General features: G+C 60.2%; 1 protein-coding gene across 1 annotated transcript in view; it reads left to right on the plus strand.

Annotated features, from left to right (window-relative positions):
- Hmcn2 (hemicentin 2) overlaps positions 1-19,517 on the plus strand; it is a 103,445-nt gene extending 83,928 nt beyond the window's left edge. The window contains 19 exon segments of the mRNA XM_033758996.1: positions 847-954; positions 1,136-1,270; positions 1,597-1,731; positions 2,154-2,246; positions 2,249-2,263; positions 2,890-3,074; positions 4,181-4,262; positions 8,783-9,052; positions 12,540-12,689; positions 14,001-14,138; positions 14,230-14,351; positions 14,548-14,785; positions 15,626-15,688; positions 16,058-16,192; positions 17,002-17,130; positions 17,540-17,860; positions 18,380-18,499; positions 19,040-19,166; positions 19,402-19,517. Coding sequence (XP_033614887.1) covers positions 847-954; positions 1,136-1,270; positions 1,597-1,731; positions 2,154-2,246; positions 2,249-2,263; positions 2,890-3,074; positions 4,181-4,262; positions 8,783-9,052; positions 12,540-12,689; positions 14,001-14,138; positions 14,230-14,351; positions 14,548-14,785; positions 15,626-15,688; positions 16,058-16,192; positions 17,002-17,130; positions 17,540-17,860; positions 18,380-18,499; positions 19,040-19,166; positions 19,402-19,453 — 2,618 coding nt within the window. The 3' untranslated portion in view covers positions 19,454-19,517.
- Positions 19,518-19,834: the final 317 nt, after the last annotated feature.

A 19,834-nucleotide genomic window follows, 5' to 3' on the forward strand; every position in this document is an offset into this window, starting at 1 on the left:
GGTGGGGGAGGCAGGGGATCTGGAGGATCCTAGGGAGGCGGTTTCTAAACCTGGCGAGAAGACCAAAGTAGAGGGGACTTGGGGCCAGGGATTCCTGGCAGAGCAAGGGCTGATGCTGGGGCACTAGAGACCACATCATCTGATGTGTCACTGTGCCGGCCGTGATCAGAATACGCTCTGAGTGTTTGAATTTAAAACGTGTGTTACAGTAAAAGGAACACTGCCATCACGCCCCCTTGAAATCTTCCCTCTGGCTTCACACACACTCATCCCATTGTTTTGCCACTTTCTGAAGCAGTTCTGGAGGAACCCTTTCCTGAGTGTCTGTGTGTTGTGTGGTGAGTGCTCCTGCCGAGCGCCACCCCACAGAAAGTCAGCGCAGAAAAACACGGCTGCATCCCCGTCCACCTATCCACTGGATCTGGCACCGTGGGACCTTGGGCTCCTACCCAAAGTCAGAGTGACCACACATGGGAAATGTTTTCAGTCGATTCAGGACATCCAGGCAGCCACAACAGTGCAACTAAAGACCCTCGGGAAGGAGCACTCCAGGGCTGCCGCGGGAAGTGGCGAGGACGATGGGATCAGTGTGTTAAAAATAAGGGAGTCTTTTGGGGGATTCATGAGAATGTGTCTCACTGTAATACATTTCTTACATTTAAATACTCACCACATTTTTCAGTCACACCTCATACATGTGGGTAAACCAAGGCCCGCAGTTCTGCTCACACAGCCAGCAGGAGCGCCAGTTATCTGGTGCTGTTTATAAAGGTGGGGGTGTGGGGGTGCGGGAGCCGTGCCAGCTTTGCCGTGGGGACCCTGGCCCTGACCCGTTGTCACCCACAGGTGCCCTGGAGATCCGGCAGGCGCTCCCCATCCACGCCGGCCGCTACACCTGCACAGCCCGCAACGTGGCCGGCGTGGCCCGCAAGCACGTGGTCCTCACTGTGCAGGGTGAGGGTCTGGCTGGGTCCCAGGCAGGGGATCAAGTGGGGCTGGGCAGGGAGGGTCCCGGGTACCCAGATCCCGCTCCCATGGTGCGGTGGGGAGCATCCTCGGGAGAGAAGACCTGGCCCTGTGGCCTTAGACATGTGGTCTGAGGGTGTCTCCAGGGACCTCTGTCCTGTGTCCCCAGCCGCCCCCGTGGTAAAGCCGCTGCCCAGGGTGGTTCAGGTGGTGGCGGAGGAGGAGGTGCTACTGCCCTGTGAGGCCTCAGGTGTCCCCCGGCCCACTGTCACCTGGCAGAAAGAGGGGCTCAGCGTCCCTGCAGGTGAGGCACTGCAGCCGGTGGGGGTGGGGACTCCTCCTCCCAGAAACCCTGGCCCCCCTACCTGCCCTGAAGCCCCCGCAGGCTGTTGAGAGGCCCCACAAAGCCCACCTGGCCCCTACCCTAGTGCCCCAGCCTGAGACCCCTCGGCGCCCAAGGGCGGAGCTGGAGGTCACATGGACAGGCTTGGCTGCTGACCAGGCCTCCTGGTTACTCTTGTTGGTCGTTCCGCAACCCCAAGTCATCGGTCACCTGTCAGAACAGCTCGAGCCACCCTCCTTGGGGTCCCCTCTTCCCACCAGCCCCCGCTTTCCTCCCTCCACATCCAGGAGTGAGGAGCCAGGTCCTCCCCAGCGGACAGCTGCGGCTCCTGCGTGCCCGCCCTGAGGATGCTGGGAACTACTTCTGCATGGCCCAGAATGGCGTGGGCAGCGCCATGGGGAAGACGCGGCTGGTGGTGCAAGGTGGGTGAGGGCCCCCGAGTGGCCCCGCTGGCCGAAGCCTCAGAGACTCTGCCCACTCCCACTGTGGCCCCACAAGGAGCTGAGGGAACTTGTTCTCTCATGCACGTGAACTGGCTTCGGGCGCCCTCCGGCCCGGGAACCTAACTGGACCACCCCCTCATTTCTGCTTGGTAGAGACAGCCTTGTCCGTCCTCCTGCTGCAGACACTGTTTTGTGTGCCCGTCACCACCTCTCTTCCCAGAGACACAGGGCGATCCCAAGGGCGGCGGAGCAGGGCCGGGGCTGGAGTGGCTGTGACCACAGAGGGGTCCCTGGCTGCACCTGTCCTTCCTGACCGCTCTGTCCACTGTGTTCTGTCACTGAATGAGCCCGACACCGAGTGTGCCAGCCGGTGACTGTTGCCCTGCCCCAAATCTCCCCAGTGCCCCCTGTGATCGAGAGTGGCCTCCCAGAGCTGTCCACCACGGAAGGCTCCCATGCCCTCCTGCCCTGTGTGGCCAGGGGCAGCCCTGAGCCCCCACTTGGGACCCACCATAAAATAGTGAGGCTACTCCCTGCAGTGGACGGTGCCGGGAAGGGAGGAGCAATCCCGAGGCTTGCTGGCCCCGTCTGTCCCCTCCAACCTGGCTCCACCCTTGGTGACACTGGCGACACAAGTGCAGGTGGGCAGGGCTTGATGGAGGGAACCAGCAGCCCCAGACACCAGGACCCAGCTTCGGTTCCTGGTAGACTCAGGAATGGTGGAAAGCAACCCTGAGCATCCAACAGGGATCTGAGAATCCCATGAACCTCTGCACTGCTGCATATGACAGAGATGTCCTTGTGCTCTTGTTTTCCTGTGGTTCTGGCTTCCCAAGGTACCTAGCAGGCATCTGCTGCTGGTGCAGTTGATCTGTGAGAGCAGTTACTGAAGACGCGCGTACCTATGTGTTCCTGCCTGTGCCCGTCTCAGGCATCATTAATCAATCACAGCATGATTCCCCCTCAGTTTCAAATTCTTCTCAAAGGCCGGGACATGGAATTTGTTTGTGCTTCCAGTGCATTGACCATACGCAGCCCCTGGAGGCAGAGGCTGGGCAGGACTTGGGGATGGCTTATGGGACTTGAGTCTCCAGGGAATCTTCCTGCTGACCCCTCCGTTAATGTCGCCCCATGCAGAGGCCCCCATCCTACAGGGAGAAGCCTTCTCCCACCTGGAGGAGCCTGTAGGGGGCAGCATCCAGCTAGACTGCACGGTCCGTGGTGACCCAGCCCCTGACATCCGCTGGACCAAAGATGGTCTCCCGCTGTGGGACAGCCGCCTGAGGGTGCAGCATGGCTCACTGACCATCCACAGGACCGAGGCAAGGCGGTGACCCCGGGACAGCCCTGTGCTGCCTCTGACGTCTGGGGAGGGGCCTTTGCAGCCTCCAGAGCATTTCCTTTCCTGTTCTCCCCTGCCCTCCCACCACGGCCAGGGTGGCCTCCAGCCAGTGACTGAGCTGTTCTGAGCCTCCGTCACTCCAGCCGCTTGTTTGGGGCCTGACTTTTCCCGCCTCCTAGGGGAACAGAGAGAAATCAGACGTCCTGTGCCGGCTATCTGGGAGTGGCCTGTGGCTGAGCCCAGAGCTTAGCAGAGGCCGGGAACGGTGCCCCCACTGGACAGATGCAGACCCAGAAGGTCAGAGAGGCACATGACCCGTGTGTGCAGGAGAAAGGAGCCTGCACCAGGCCTCTGAGTCCCCGTCCCTGAGGTTTCCAGGTTGCTGGGCTTGGGCAGCGCCCCCTTCCAAGTTTGGCCTGGATGCAGGTTATCTCAGGGCCTTGGCTCGCTGGGAAGCTGTCGCTGGATACTGACGACAGTGGGGCAGAGGGTAGCGTCCCCGCCTTACACCACACAAGTGTTGTTCCTCTTTTAGACTCACAACAGTCCTAGTGCAGCCGGGCGTGGGTGCAGGCCTGTTATCCCGGCTTTCCAGGACCCTGAGGCAGGAGGATCTTGAGTTTGAGTCCAGCCCAAGCAATTTAGCAATTTAGCAAGGCCCTGTTTCATAAAAAAGAGAAATGGCCAGGGCGGTCACACCATGTGAAGACCCCAGCCGGGTTCAGTCTCCCGTAATGAAAGTAAAGTCGGGACAGGGATTTAGCTCAGTGGTTCTGCTGCCTCCCTCACAAGCACAAAGTCCTGAGTTTGATCCCTGGTACTAAAAAAGTAAAGTCTCAGTGGTCCCCCTTCCCACTGTGGAGATGAGGAAGCTAGTGCTACAGAGACGCATGTGGCAGTCATGGTCCCGTACAGCGATCGTCTGCCTGGGACGGTCTCAGGTTGGCCTGGCCTCTGAGTCTGCTTGGCCCTGGGCTGTGCTGCCGGTGGTGCTGCCTTCTGGATTCACTGGGGCCTGGGCTTGGCCCCGGGCTGCACCGGCTCCCTTTCCGGGTCCGTCCAGTCCTGAGCCCCATCTCCCTGCAGCTGGCCGACGCGGGGCTGTACCAGTGCCTGGCTGAGAACGAGGTGGGCTCCGTGAAGAAACTGGTGACCCTCGTCCTGCAGAGTGAGTCTCACCCTGGGCCTGGGCCTGGACGCTTGTCCCCAGCAAGAGGGGCATGGGGCGGGGGGCGTTGCTCAGGGTCAGCCATGCTGAGGAACAAATGTTTGTTTGGAACCACAACTAACGTCCTGTGAAATGTCACTTAACTGGGGGGGGGGGGGTTAGGCTTGGGGTCCAGTTGCTCACGACTCAAAGCCACCACTGAGGTCCTCATGGTGACACTAAGCGCTCTCTGAACCCCAGGGTAACCCAAGAGAGAGTCTCACCAGGATTTTGTAGAGAACAGTGTGCTGAGACAAACGCACATACGGAGAAGGGATGTGTTACAGCGTCCAGCTCCATAAGCTTTCATAATGGGGACCCACCAAGGTCCGCCCAGCACTGCCCTTCCAAACACCGCCCAGCCAGTAACCGCTCTAAGTTTGCCTGTTTTTATTTTTTTAAATATAGCTTTATTGAGGTATGATTTATATATTGTAAAATTTACCCATTTGCACAGTGGAATATTATACAGCCTTTAAAAGGAACACGGTTCTGAGACCTGCTATAATACAACGTGGATGAGCCTGGAGGACCTTGTGCTGTGGGAAATGAGCCAGGTTTTCTTCTGTGAGGTCCACAGAACAGTCAGATTCAGAGAGGCAGAGAGGGAGGTGGTTGTCAGGGACCGGAGGAGGAGACGTGGGAGCGGCTGTGGTTTCAATGGGTACCGAAGTGGGTTTTGCCACAGGAAAATGTTCTGGTGCTGGGTTGCACAGCAGTGTGACACACTTCACACTGCAAAACCGAGCACTTTCGAAGGGTAACCCTCAAGTTGTGTGCTTTTATCACTGTTCTGGAGGGCAGTGCTGGGGATGGAACCCAGGGCCTCACGCATGCTGGGTGAATGCCGCACCACTGAGCTGCACCCTGACACTGCTACAGAATTTTTAGGCAAAAAAATTCAGAGTATAAGCATATAGCAGATAGGCCAAAGGTGGTGGCGCACGCCTGTGATCTCAGCACTCAGGAGGCTGAGGCGGGAGGATCGCTGCACAGTGAGACTCTGCCTAAAGCCCCTTTCACACAAAAGTAAGACCGTTGATCAACTGGTAGTCAGTGTATAGAGCAACAGAAACATTATCACAGCCCATTTTTAGAAGATTTCTGTCCCTCCGAAAAAATTCCCTTTCCCCCTCCGCCGCCAGTCCTTGCTCCCAGCCCCGACCCGGGCAATGAGTGACAAAGGGTTCTGCCTCTGTAGCGTCACCTGCCCTGCTTGTGTCTCTCTTCTCAGCTCGTACTTGTTACTAGTCCGTGTTTGCTGTTCACCGTGATTTCAGCCCCCGTGGGGAGCTGGAGCGTGGCCGCCCTCCCTCTTCCCTCCGTCTCTTGGTGAAGGGTCTGGGAGGTGCGGTGCATGGAGTCGTGTGAAGCCTTCCGGTTCTGGCGTCTCCCCGCTGTGCTCTTGAGCCGCCCGTGTGCACCGCCCGTCAGGAGGTGTTCGTCTTCACAGCTGAATAGTATTTCAGTGCAAACCTGTGTTCATCCATTTACCAGTTACCAGACACTCTTTCCAAGTCTGGGCCTTTTTTTTTTTTTTTTAAGACAGAGTCTCAGTATGTAGTCCAGGCTGGCCTTGAACTTGCAAAGATTCTCCTGCCTCAGCCTCTCTGAGTTCTGGGACTACAGGTGTGCGCCGCCACACCTGGCTAATTTCTGGCCCACTATAAACAATGCTGCTGTATACATTTGCATGCAAGTGAACTCTAGCTCATAGAGATCCTTCTGCCTCAGCCTCCTGAATGCTGGGATCATAGGTGTGCGCCACCAAGCCTGCAAGTGGATGCTATTTTGGCTGTCACAGTTTCTCTAGTTTGATTTCTGGAATTTTGCTGCTCATGCACAGATACACAATGGGTTTTTATATCTTGGCCTTGTATCCCACAGCCTTACTTAGTTCCTAGTCCCCATCATTTCCTGGTGGGCTCCTAGGGTTTTCTACGTGGAGGACCTTCCGGGTGTAACCAGAGGGTAAGACAGGGTGGCCGTGGCCTGGCCCTCTGTGCGCCCTGACTTCCCACACTCCTGGCGTGGAGCCTTCGGTCCCCAGCATGAGGCGGGGGCCCAGTCTGTCTCCATGGGGCCTGGTGGGAGCCCTCAGTGGGGCAGAGGGGGTTCACTGTGACCCTGGGTGTGTAGGGAGCTTTGTGCTGGGTGAGAAGGGGCTGTGACACACTCACTTCCCCAGGCCCTGTGCTAGGGATGCTAGAGATGGCAATGCCTGGGCCCGAATACTCAGAGCAGAGGAAACTCGCCCGTAGGCCTTGGGACCTGGGCACAGAGTAGTGACCACTCCCTCCTGCCTCCTGGGCTGGGCTCGCGGACCTGGAGACACCAGCGGCTCCCACAAATCATAAAACTGTACGCCTGTTCTCTGCTGCCAGAGGACTAAGAAAAGCACGATCAGCAGGAAAGAAAACCTCCAGAGCGGAACATACTGCTCCAGCTTTCACTGTAGAAAGCACAGCCCCACCCCCGCAGCAGACATTGAGGGGGCCTGCTGGGGAGGGCACCCCTGTGCCGGGCCAGAGGTCACGTAGGGGACCTGGGTGTCCTTGCCCCTTGGCAGCAGTGGTCAGCACCTTCTGAGCAACAGAGGAGGCTGCTAAAGTGGAACATTCATGTAAGGACCGGTCTCAAACCAGGTGTAGTTCACACACCTGTGATTCTAGCCCGCGGGGAGGCTGAGGCAGGAGGATGCAAATTGAACCCAGCCTAGGCAATTGAGGAAGACCTGTCTCAAAAAAACATAGGGAAGTGACTCAGGTAGAAAGCTTGCCGTAAGCCCCAGGAAAGAGAGAGTCAGTTTACAACACTCTAATGGAAATTCACCAGCCAGATCAAGAACGGAAGAAATCTCAGAGGTCACGCAGGAGGGCACGGATATGACTCATCAGGCCAGGATTTAAAAGTCGTCATCATGAAACCACTCCAAGGGGAATTGCGACCGTGCTAGAGACACGAAGAGGTGGTTAGCAAGGGAGCGGGTGGTGTGGCTGCAGCCCCCTCGGCCTCGAGGGCTCCCTGCGGGTGTCACACCCACCGCACTGCAGGGATGGTGGGCGGCCCCTCCACGGGGGGGGGGGCGGGGGGCTCCCTGCTTCCGGTCCGGTTCTCTAGGCTTTTGTCCCGGGCTGGTTTTCCTTCGCAGGGCTGCTTGCTCCTCCCCTGCTGCAGGCCAGCCCTGCCCTAGTAACAGGAGGACAGTTGGTAGGGCGCAGTCCCAGCCAGGAAGGCCAGACTCCCGCTGTTCTTACCCAAAGTCCTGGTTTTTTGGGTTTTTCTTTTGCAGTATGGGGGATGGAACTCAGGACCTTGCTTTGCAAGACAGGTGCAGTGCCACTGAGCTACATCCCAGCCCTCCTAGAAGCTTATGGACAAGGCAGTCTCAATAGGTTGTACCGTTGATTTCTAGATTCCCCAAATTTGAAAATGTACATATAGTTTTTGTTCTTTTGAGACAGGGTCTCCCTATGTGGTCCAGGCTGGGCTGCCACATGGGGCAACCTTCCTGCCTCAGCCTCTTGAGTGCTGGATTATAGGCTTCTGCCGCCACACCCAGCAAAAGAAATTTTTGTAGTGGAATTCCTCTCACCGTGCCTGGTGTTGGATTTCTGCACACACTGTGGGTGGCACCCGTGTGCTGTTCCCGGGCGGCTGGTCGCTGTCCGTTTCTGGCTGTCTCCCCGCCCTGTGGAGATTTCCATCGTCTGTGTCTCAGATCCCAGGGCGGGTGGTTTCCAGGCCAGGGTGATGGTGAAGCAGAGTCACCCGTGAGTGTGAGTCACCAGGGCGCCAGGACGGGGCGGCAGGGTCTGCAGGGAATGCGCCCAGCTCTAGGAAACCTGGCTGCCATGGGTAGGGATTTGGCTCCCAAAGATGGGTCCATGCCTGAAGCCCAGGACCTGGGGACCCAACTTGGACCCGGAATGTGTACAGCCGTGACTGGGTTGGGGACACTGGGATTGGGGGATTCCTCTGGCTGCCCCAAGGGGTTTTAGAAGAGAGAGGAAGCTGGACACACTGGCGCCCGCCTGTCATCCCAGCACTCGGGTTGCTGAGGCAGGAGGGTTGCTGCAAATCCAAGGCTAGCCTGGGCTCCGTAGTGAGGCCCCATCTCAAGCACAAGAGAGAGGGAGACAGAGCCCTGGAGGGAGCGTGACACAGTGGCTTCATCCCAGTGGCACTGGTTGGAGACTTCAGTCCCCCATGTCGCAAGAGCTCACGTCCCGCGGTTCTGACCACCACTTGGGGGTTCGCGACGCCCCCACAGGTAGCTGACTGTTGGACACTTTGCGTGGCGGCCGCCCTTCTGGCCAGTCCTCCTGCGGTGTGAGTCCTGCTGGCCCCACGTCCTCGCCAGTGCTGGGCATTTCCGGGGAGCAGCGAGCCCAGCTCCACCCAGTCCCGAGGTTCCCAGCCCAGGCAGTCCCAGCAGTATCACCTGTGTCACGGGAAGCAACCTAAGTGTCCTCCCACAGGTGCCCCGGTGTTCCAGGTGGAGCCCCAGGACGTCACAGTGAGGACAGGCGAAGACGTGGCCCTGCGGTGCCAGGCCAGCGGGGAGCCCACGCCCACCATTGAGTGGTGGCATGCAGGGCAGCCCTTGCAGGCCAGCCAGCGACTCCGGACCCTGCGGGACGGCAGCCTGAGGCTGGAGCACGTGGAGGCTGCGGATGCCGGGCCCTACGAGTGCATCGCTCACAACCTGCTGGGCTCTGCCACAGCCCAGGCGATCCTAGTTGTAAGAGGTACGGGGCATGGCTGTCCAGGTCTCTGCACACAATTGGGCTCCTTTACTCAGGGGTTTGTGCCTCTCTTTGGGGGGACCCGGCCCACTGTGCTGCCCGTTCCCCAACAATTTGTTTAGTCAAACTCAGAATCAGCCAATGAGGAGGGCCTTGTGGGTTATCTTGGTCTACCCTAGTCACTTGCAGTGGGGAAACTCAGTCTCGGGGCCTGTTTGCCACTCATGTTAGAAAGGGGACCCTGGCTGACTCAGGATATTTCACAGCCTGTGAAGTTGGTAGAGTAAAATAGGAGTGTCCATGGTGCTCCTGAGATTGGGAGATTTCTCTGGTTACCCCGAGGGTTCTTAGAAGAGAAAGCTGGATGTGCTCATATGTGCCATCATCCCAGCACTCGAGAGGCTGAGGCAGGAGGGTTTCTGCAAGTTCTAGGCCGTTCTGGGCTACATAGCAGGACCCCATGATGTGCATATTGGTGGACTAGTGCTTGCCAGGCTTTACGCATGACCTGGCCAGGGAAGTGGGCAGATGGGACCACAGCTCAGAGGTATCACTGACTCTGCTGCCTCAGGATTGTTTCATCAGCTTTCTTCTCCCATGGGTCAGGCTGAAATTTAAAGTTAAAGACATGGGCAATCCTGAGAAACCACGGTAAAGTAATTTGGACCTGAACAAAGGAAAGTCACAGAATAGTGTTTCTAGGTGGTTTATACCCTTTAGCAACAGTTCATAGGTATGGCTTTGTGTCCCTCCCTTCTCCCTGGAAAATATAACCAATTTATAGCAGTGTCAGAATCACTCTCCATAGAACTCTGCCCTAGTCTCTTCCTTAGCAGACATCACCAATCTATCATCTCCACACACAAGGTCAGAATCTCTCTCCATAGAATCCTTCCCCAACCCTGCCCTGGCAGACCTCACCAATCTATCTCCACACAGAAGGTCAGAATCTCTCGCCATAGAACCTTTCTCAGGCACAGAACCCTCCTCTCAACTAACTGGTGTTGGATTTGGCCATCTGTCATTTGAAACCCACTGTCGACCAAATGTGGGGCCTCTCTGGACCCCGATCCCCCATCTCCTACAGTCCAGGGGCAGGATGCGAATGAATGCAGCTCTGGAAGTTCAGCACTGTGCCACTGGCCGGGGACACTCTCGAGAGTGGGAGGGTGGAAGCTCTGGTTCTGAGCGTGGTCCTCCAGTCCTGCTGACCTGCATGTGGCCTCTCAGTTAGCTCTGCAGGCGGGGCTGTCACGCAAAGGGCTGCGTGCAGGGGCTCGAGTAACATACACTGCCTGTGTCCAGCTCTGGAGGCCAGATGGGCAAGGTCAGGGTGCAGGTGGGGTTGGTCCCTTTGGGGGTCTGTGAGGGGCAGACATCACAGCTCCTGGTAACCTGCTGACCATCTATTGCCATGGGGCATTGTCCCTGTGTGTCTATCTCTGAATTTCCCCTTTTTATTATGATTACTACTTATGGTTTTTTGAGACAGGGTCTCGCTATGTAGCCCAGGCTGGACTTGGACTCGTGACAATCCTCCTGCCTCAGCCTCCCAAGTGCTAGGATTACTGGCGTGCACTACCATGCCTGGCTCTTTTTAGGAGGGTACAGGCATACTGGATTCGAGCCCACCCTAATGACCTCACTGTCACTTTATCCTAAGGTCACAGTCAGAGGTCCAGGGTTAGGATTGGAACCTGTGAATTTGGGCAGCATGGCACAGCCTGACCCTCGACAGCCTCCTTATTTTTTGGTGGAAATAGCTACTTCCCCTTTATAGGTGCTAATTGCAGAAAGGCCAGAAAATATAGAAACTTGAGAAGGGAGTAGTAATGAATGAATAATTCAGTTACCAGGAATAGCTTAGGCTGTGATCTGGGGATACAGTCTCCTGCTTTTTCTCCACAATTATCTGTTCTTTTTCGGACAAGGCCTGTTCTCAGGTCATCTTTACAACCTGCTGTGGATAAGGCCACTCTGTCTTGGGTGACGCCCCCCTGTAGCCAGCCAGGGTCCCCGTCTTCTCTGCTGGCTTCATGTTATGGCACAGAAATTATTTATCTGTATTTCTGTCAGGGTTGTTAGACAAGCAACAGATTTTTTTTTTTTCCCAGTTCCTATTGTCAAGACCGAACTGTAGGCCCATCTTGCTGAGGTGGCCTGAATATTTCTACAGGGTAGATTCCTCAAAGGACTTTATTAGGTCAAGTGAGTTTTGGTTTTGGTTTTTGGGTATTGTTTTTATTTTTGTTCTTGTTGTTTTGCAGTCCTGGGGACTGGACCCAAAGCATTCCACTCAGCCACATCGCCAGCCCTTTTCTATTTATGTTTGTCTCGAGACAGGGCCTTGCCAAGTTGTTAAATTACCCAGACTGGGTTTAAATTTGCAATCCTCCTGCCTCAGCCTCTCAGAGTGCTAGGATTATAGGTGTGTGCCACTGTTGCCAGCTAATGAGAATTTTTGAGGCCTCCTGACTATAAACCTGTCTCTCCCTTCCCTGCCTGCTTGTTTCTCCTTCCTGTCAGCCTGATGGGTCCCCGTGCTGACCTCGCTGGGGATGAGGAGCTGCACAGACACCCAGTCCAGGAAGCTAGACGGGGGCTTCCCTTTGCTGTACTCTGGGGTCCTGCACCCTCCCGATCCTGCCGGCTCCATCACCTGCAGCCCCTGGCTCCTTCCTGTCCCCTCATTAGCCCCGAGCTCCCTCCTGTCTCCCCACCCGACCTGGAGCAACAGATTGATACAGGAGGCATCCCAGATGGGTGCAAATTTCATCAGCCCGGGCCCCAGGCCGCAGGAAACGGCCCTCGCCAGCTCCTCATTTGCCCACTTAGGATGCTGGCTGCTGAGTGTTTTCTGTTATTTTTTGACAGATCGTGGGCAGTCGGTTGCTCATGTCTCCTGAGAGCTGGTGGGTGGAAAGTGGACTGAATCCCCCTTGCCCTCTGGAATGCCAGCTGCCCGGCGCTGGCCCATTAGGCAGAGGAAGCCCCCCCACATTAGCGGCAGAGCGGTCCTGGCAGACCGCCTGGCACCGCTAGAAAGCCAGCCTTCCCTGCCAGGCCAGCTGCAGGGCACTGAGCCAGGGCCACCGTTGGAATGGAGGCCTGGAGTGCTGGCACACGGCTCTGCCACAGCACCCGGCCCCCAGTGCCAGCCCCTGCCACCGCGGGCTCCTGGCCTGCAGACGCCAACGGTCTCCTGTGTGTCCCAGGGCTCGCTTCGCATTTCACAGACAAACCTGCTCACTGTGGCGTGGGACCTGGCGTGCCCAGGGCTCGAGGAAGGTGGAGAAGCACATCCGCCCCTGGCACCTCACCCCTGCTGGGTCCTCCACGCAGCCTCGTCTCTCTCAGAGTCAGGACGCCCTGTGCACTGAGTCTGTGACCGTTCGCTGTGTGTCCTTGGGGGTGCACTGTGCCTCTCTGAGCCTTGCCGCTCCCTTCCTGCTTGTCCTGAGGACACCGTGGCTCTTTTGCTTCCTTGAAGGGCACCCCCAGGGGAGCCGGGGCAGCATGCTTGGGGCGATCAACGGCCAGGAGCTCGGCGTAGCAGCTCTCAACACCAGTGTGCGGCAGGAGGCGCATTCCGGAGTCACCATCATCCAGAGCAGCGTCAGCCGCATCCCGGCAGATGTGGGTGAGTGGGACCGGGGTGGCCCCTCCTCGAGGTCCCCTGTCCCGGCCCACGGGGACCCTTCCGCACATGCTGGAACAGGAAGAGCACAGGCCATTCCCAGAGGCTTGCACAGGGCCTGGTACCTAGAGATCTGGCTGCCCCCTAAGTAATCCTAGCTACTTGGTAGGCTGAGGCGGGAGGATTTCCAGTTCGAGGTCAAAGTGGAACAATTAGGAAGGCTGTATCTTCAAATAAATACATAAAAAGATTTGGGGATGTAGCTTGGTGGCATGAACACCTGGCATACATGTATGAGCCCCCAGGCTGGATCCCCAGTACCATACATGCACGCGTGTGCACGCACACACACACACACACACACACACTGATCAGGATTAAGTGGCTGCAGGGACCCAGACAGAGGTGATTGAAGCCACTGGTGCTGTGAAGGGTCACAGAATGGTTACAGCACATGGGGTGCAGGCAGTAGGAAAGCGGGGAGACCCCAGTTAGCTAGGAAGCCCAGGGAAGTGCCCGTTCCTGCACAGACTCAAGCAGGACCAAAGCCCCTGCCGGCCTTGCTGCTGCCCCCTGGGCGGTTCCTCCACAGCGGCCGCAGCCCCAGCCTCACATGCACGCAGTCGGGACTTCGGCTTTGTAGCTCTGAGCCGGCCTGGGCTGTGTCTTCCGCCGTGGGAAGCGTCTGGCCCTGGGCAGCGGCCGGGCTGTGTTCGTGGAGCTGGGGCCACAGGTTCTGCCCATGCGCAGGGCCCCAGCGCCCTCCTGCCAGCATCCCAGGGCCACCGCCACCCCTGGCTCTGAGCGTGGGCAGCGCCCCCGGCCTGGTCTGTGGCCAAATGTCACGTGAAGGCAAAGGGTGCAAGTCTCGGGCGAATTTTCGGCTCTGTTTTCAGAGACAGTGATTTGGGACAATCCTTTCTCTTCTGGGCTCTTCCGGTCGTCATCTACAAACTAGGAAAGGCAGCTTTCAACCCAGCCCAGCAAATGCGAAATGACAGCCTGTAGAGGGCCAGGCTCCGTGGTGACCCGGTGGCCCTTAATCTGTAGAACTGAGTTGAATATCTGCAAATTATACTTATTTCTTCATACCAAATCACTCGTTTTCACAACTACTTCATGAAGACATGTTTGTCTTTGCCATTTCCCAGGTTCCGGGTAAATAGGGCAAGTAGCACCACAGCTGTGCACAAGCAGGGAGAGAAAGGGCTGCGCTGTCCTGGGGGCAGTGGGTAGCTACAGAGGGCTCTTGAGCAGGAGAGTGCCTACCCTGAACATCCAGCCCTAACCTAGCCTCTGCCCTACCCTGTCCAGGGCCTCTGATGCGGGTGCTGGTGGTCACCATCGCCCCCATCTACTGGGCCCTGGCCGGAGAGACTGGGGAGGCACTGAATGGCCACTCTCTGACGGGTGGCAGCTTCCAGCAGGAGTCACAGGTGGAGTTTGCTACAGGTGAGCAGGGTTCCCCTGAGGGGACAGGAGGCTAGGATGGGCCCCGGGCCATGCCCGGAGGTGACCCTGGCTGGGTGGGGCTGGATTGCAGGGGAGCTGCTCAGGATGACCCACGTGGCTCGGGGCCTGGACCCTGACGGGTTCCTGCTCCTGGACGTGCTAGTGGATGGCGCTGTCCCCGAGGCCCTGGCAGGCGAGGACCTCCACATGCAGGTGGGGCACAGCCCAGATGGGCAGAGCAAGGCGTGCCAGCCTGGTCCCCCAAGCACCAGTCCCTTCCTTCCCAGCCCTCCTGGGGCTGCCCAGTGTCTGCGGGAAGCGGGGGCTGCTGGCCCGGGGCTCCCCAGCATCCATCCCCTGGGCTGCGCAGCTTAGGAGTGGAAACCACCCTCCTCCTCCGCCTCCCCAGGACTTCGAGGAGCGCTATGTGCAGACGGGGCCCGGCCAGCTCTTCGCGGGCTCCACACAGCGCTTCCTCCACCGCCACCTCCCGGGGCTCCTGCGCTGCAACCACAGCATCCAGTACGCAGCGGCTCGGGGCCCCCAGCCCCAGCTGGTGCAGCACCTGCGGGCCTCGGCTATCAGCTCGGCCTTCGACCCCGAGGCCCAGGCCCTGCGCTACCAGCTGACCACAGCCCTGCGAGCGGGTGAGGCCCCATCCTTCACCTCCACCCCCGCTGCTCCTGCCACGACCGGCCAGGGTCAGGGGCTCAGACCTGGAGCCTGTGCTGCTCCTCCAGCCACCACCAGTGCCCGTGTCCCTTCCTGTCACAAGTGCCGACCCTCTAGGGCCCCCAGGTGGACGTCCAGCAGCAGGCTGACCTGCAAAGCCCAGACGCAACCCAGCTCTTCTCCCGAGGGTGCTGTGCAGAGCTCCCCACCCGGTGACCCCAGGGCCCTACGGCCTCATCCCAAGCCCCACCCCTGCCGAAGAGGGGCAGTGCAGTGCTGTGGCCATGCAGACCCTGTCCCTGACCCACCTGCACCACTTTCTGGCTAGGCAGCCCTGGGGACAGCATCCGGGTCTCCGTCTAGGGGTTCCCATTAGCACAGTGAGCGGCGGGGCCTGCCCAGTAGGCAGCCGCCTCTACAGCCCCATCCGAGCTCCCTGTGCCCTGTTCCAGCGTGGCTCTCCTTAGGGTTACCCAGGAGGTGGCTTCATCTGATCTCCAGAACCCGGTCCCCTGCCGCAGCCTCTGCCAGTGCCTTTGTTCTTGTGGTTGGCCCTATGCCCGCCTTCCGTGCCCAGCTGCTGGGTCCTCGGGACTGCAGTTTGGACACGGCCCCTGCTTTCTACTTTAGTGCTTTCTCCCGAGTCCGCCCGGTAATGTGCCGGCGGCCCCTGCATGCGACCAGGCGCGCGTCCTGTGTGGCCCATCCCCCCCAACGGGCCTGACGGAACCAGGCCCCTGCCTCACTGGCTCAGGACAGGGCGGGGCTGTGACCCAGGCCACCAGTGCACTCAGAGTCTGTCCCTTGCTTTGCAGAAGAGCACGAGGTGGGCTGCTCTGAGGGCTTTGAGCCGGACCCCCAAGGGGCGTTTTGTGTGGGTGAGCAGCTCCCCTCCCTGGGCAGGGGCACACACTGCCACCGCCAGCTGGCAGGAGGGTCCGTGGGCAAGGACCACAGCTCTGAGCTCTGCCCCTCCACAGACCGACGAGTGTGCGGGCAGCCCCCGGCCCTGCTCCCTCTCCTGTCACAGTGCTCTGGGCTGCTGCTCCCGCCCAGGCCCGAGAGGGACTGCAGAAGTGAGGGCCGGGGGTGGGGTGAGTCAGTGGCGGGAGGACTGGGGACCTCCATGCGGGGCTCTGGGCCCTCCTGGCCCGGACCCAGCTCCTGTGTGCAGGCTGGGCTGGGGTCAGGGTGCGGGGAGGCCCGGGTCCATGTGCTCACGCTGCCCCTGCCCCGTCTGTCCCCAGATGTGGACGAGTGTGCGTGGGACACCGGCCTCTGCGGAGAGCAGCAGCGCTGTGTGAACCTGCTCGGGGCCTACCGCTGCTGTCCTGACTGTGGGCCCGGCTTCCGGGTGGCAGCCGACGGGGCCGGCTGTGAAGGTGACAGGCGCAGGGAGGCCAGGACACCCTCCCAGGACACCAGGGACCGCTGTCTCGACAGACGGGGCTGCATGTGTCTCGGGGATGCTGGGCTCCTCGGGGACTGGAAGGAACCCTTGGCAGAAGGAAGGAGCACGTGGGGCCGGGAGAGCTGGCCCCGAGGTCTGGGTCCTGGCCCGGCCCAGTCCCGGCAGCTCTCAGGGCCCTTGGTCCCGTGTTTGTGGGGGGCCGGGGACGCTGCTCCCGTGCATCACGGCTCGGCCCAGCAACAGCCTCAGAACCCTCTCAACCCGGCTTCCCTGCAGCCACCACTGATCGGGGCTGCTGAGCCCTGAGTACCCCCCACGGTGCCCCTGGGTCCTTTCCACGGCTCCTCAGAGACAGGGCGGCCATGGCAGGGCCTCGGCGCTCCGAGGTTCAGGGCTCTGCTCCCCACTGCTGCACGGCCCCCGCCCTCCTTCCTTTCTTCCCTAGCTCTCTCCTGCACACCCTGCCCGACCCTGCAAAGCCACCTTCCAGTTCTGTCCTCACACGACCCCAAGAACACAGCCTGTCCCTAGCCCTTTTACGGATGAAGAAACTGAGGCCCAGAGAGCGAGGACTAGAACCCAGACCCTCCATAGCCTGCCTTTGAAGCCCTTTCCTTCCTGTGGTCCCGGAACCCCGCTGCCCTCCAGCCTGGTGTCCCTGGGGCGGCAGTGCGGATGCCCTTGCACACTCCAGTGGCTGTGTGCTGGGAGGAGGCGGCGGGGTGAGTCTGGGAAGTGGAGGTGACGACCCTCGGCTAAGCCCCGCCCCTGACTCCGCAGATGTGGACGAATGCAGGGAGCAGCTGCACGGCTGTCACCACAGCCAGCTCTGCGAGAACACGGCGGGGGGGCACCGCTGCAGCTGCCCCCGGGGGTACCGGACCCAGGGCGCCGGCCTGCCCTGCCTAGGTAGGGACACCGGGCCCTCGCTGGGCCCTAGTGGGGGCCCCTGGCCCTCGGGCAGTGGTGTTTATGGCCAAGGTGCTGGTGACTTCGGAGACCTAGCAGGTCCTGGACCTGTGCTGTGTCCTTCAGGCCACCTTCCCTAGAGGTCGGGAGGGCAGGCAGGTGGTGTCAATGGGGTGGACCCCAGAGAGGTGCAGAGAGCAGAAGGAACCCAAGTGACCAGCCAGGGCAGTGGGACTGGGCAGCTGGGGAGGAGGCCTCTGCACACCGACAGAGCCAAGGGGAGACTGGTGGCACCACAGAGGGCTGGTGCAGGGGCAGCCTGTGCAGCGTGTGAGGCTCAGAGGTCCAGGGAGGCATAAGCAATAGGCCCTGAGCTGCCTTGGGCACCACCTGGCCTTTCTCTCTGCAGACGTCAATGAGTGCCTGCAGCTGCCTGAGCCCTGTGCCTACCAATGCCACAACCTCCAGGGTGGCTACCGCTGTCTGTGCCCGCCGGGCCACATCCTCCTCCATGACGGCAAGGCCTGTACGCCACTCAGCCGGAGCAGACAGAATGTGACCACCGTCAGCCACCAGGGCCCCTTGGTGCCCTGGCTGCGGCCCCGGAGCCCTGTCCCTGGTGGCTCTCACCATGCCTGGGTCTCCCTGCGGCCGGGACCCAGAGCCCTGAGCAGTGTGGGCCGGGCCTGGTGTCCGCCAGGCTTCATACGGCAGAGTGGCGTCTGCGTGGGTAAGGCCAGGCCCTGCCACCCACAGGAACACACCCTGGGGTTCACTTGGGCCCCCGGGCTGGGTAGGAGGCACCCCTGAGAGCTCATAGGCAAAGGGGTGGCTGGTGGGGCCAAGGCTGGCTTCCTTCTTGTGGGGCATCTCCACTGCGCTAAGGGGCAGGGGGCTCCGGCTCCAGGAGGGAAGGGACTGTTCTGACTTCCAGACGGCGGCAACCAGAAAGGGTCTCGCAGTGTGTTCCTAGGAACCCATTTGAGAAATGCTCCATGTGGTACTTGGGTGAAGCAGTCGGGGCAGAGGGTGCTGTTCCAGGACTGAGGGTGGCAGAGGGGGGTGAAGTGGAGGTGGCTCTGCCTGGCTCGTGGTGACAGAGGCTGAGGCAGGCGGTGTCTGCACGGTCGCCAAGCCCAGGGACTCCTCCAGTTCCTGCATCCAGAGCTGGGTGCGGCTGGGCCAGTGGGTGGGCGGCACGAGGCCCCGGGCGCAGGTGTGATGCAGCTGCTCTCCCCGTCCCCACCAGACCTGGACGAGTGCCAGGTGCAGAGCCTGTGCCAGCATGCCTGCCAGAACTCTGAGGGCAGCTACCAGTGCCTCTGTCCCGCCGGCTACCGCCTCCTGCCCAGCGGGAAGAACTGCCAGGGTGAGTAGGCAGTGCGCGATGCCGCGGGCTTACCCGTCTGCAGCAGGGTCCTGGTACCGGCCTGGTGTCCCTGCGAGACGGGCTGACCCCGGCTGTGCGTCCCGACACCGCTCTGGCCTCAGCCTCAGCGTCCTTCCTGGCGAAGGGGGCTCACCCAGCGCCCTCCAGCTGCGGGAGGGGGACACAGCTGCTGCCAGTGGCTGGCTCTCACCTTCCCAGTGCTTCCCACCTGCGGATCTAGAGTCGGGGGGTCCTCTGGGGGCGGGGGGACCTGGTGTGCTGCCCACAGGCTGCGGGTACCCCAGGTGGGAGGTGCAGCCGGCGCCCAGTGCAGCCCCCTCCCACAGGGCCACCATGGTGCCCTCCAAGGCCAGCCCCTGGGACAGTGGGGGTGCCGGGGTCTCTGAGTCAGGCAGAGGCCAGGCTGGCTGAGGACGAGGGCGGGGTGCGTCCTGGCCGGTTGGGGAAGGCCTTTCTCTCCCACCTCCTCCCGGCACTGGCCTTCTCTGGTTTCCTCCTTCACCCACCTCTGCCACCCAGACATCAACGAGTGTGAGGAGGACGCCATCGAGTGTGAGCCGGGCCAGATGTGCTTCAACACCCGAGGCGGCTTCCAGTGTGTGGACACGCCCTGCCCCGACTCCTACCGGCTGGGCGCCAGCCCCGGGTGAGGCGGGGTTGGGACCTTTCCTGCCAGGAGCCAGCTCCTGCTCTGCTCTGCTCCTGTAGGCCCTGCATAGGCCTGGCTGCTGCTCCCAGCACGGTGACGCGGCTGGTGGAGTCGGGAGAGAACAGGGGACACAAACACACAACCTGGGCCCAGACACAGAAACCAGGGGTGCGCCCCAAACCTCAGAACTCGGGCACAAGAGCACACGGCATTTCCTCCATGCCACTCACAGGGGCGTGGAATCTCACACAGAGAGGCAGAGCCGGGAGCCAGCCACGCCATGACCCCAGCAATGAGGGAGGCTGAGGCAGGAGGGTCAGGAGTGCACACCAGCCTGGGCAAGTTAGCAAGACCTAGTCTCAAAAAAATAAAAAAGGACTGGAGATGCAGCTCGGTGGTACAGTGTCTCTGGGTTTGATCCCCAGCACCACAAAAAATAAAGTCTATAAAAAAGCACAGGAACTTGAAGTCCGGAGCCAGGAGCTCCGGAGGGGCAGCTTCCCAGAGGCTGTGCCGGGACCTTACAAACCCGGAGCCCCGGCAGGGCCTAACTCGCGTCTCTGGGCCTCTGCCTGCGCTCTGCAGACGGAGCTGTGACTCAGCCGCCGGGCCTGGGGGGGCTCTGGCTGTGTCGTCGGCCGGCCGGGCCGGGCCAGGACTTGGGC

Source organism: Fukomys damarensis, unplaced genomic scaffold (genome assembly GCF_012274545.1).
Source record: "Fukomys damarensis isolate Sample0158 unplaced genomic scaffold, DMR_v1.0_HiC HiC_scaffold_36, whole genome shotgun sequence".
Lineage (NCBI taxonomy): Eukaryota > Metazoa > Chordata > Mammalia > Rodentia > Bathyergidae > Fukomys > Fukomys damarensis.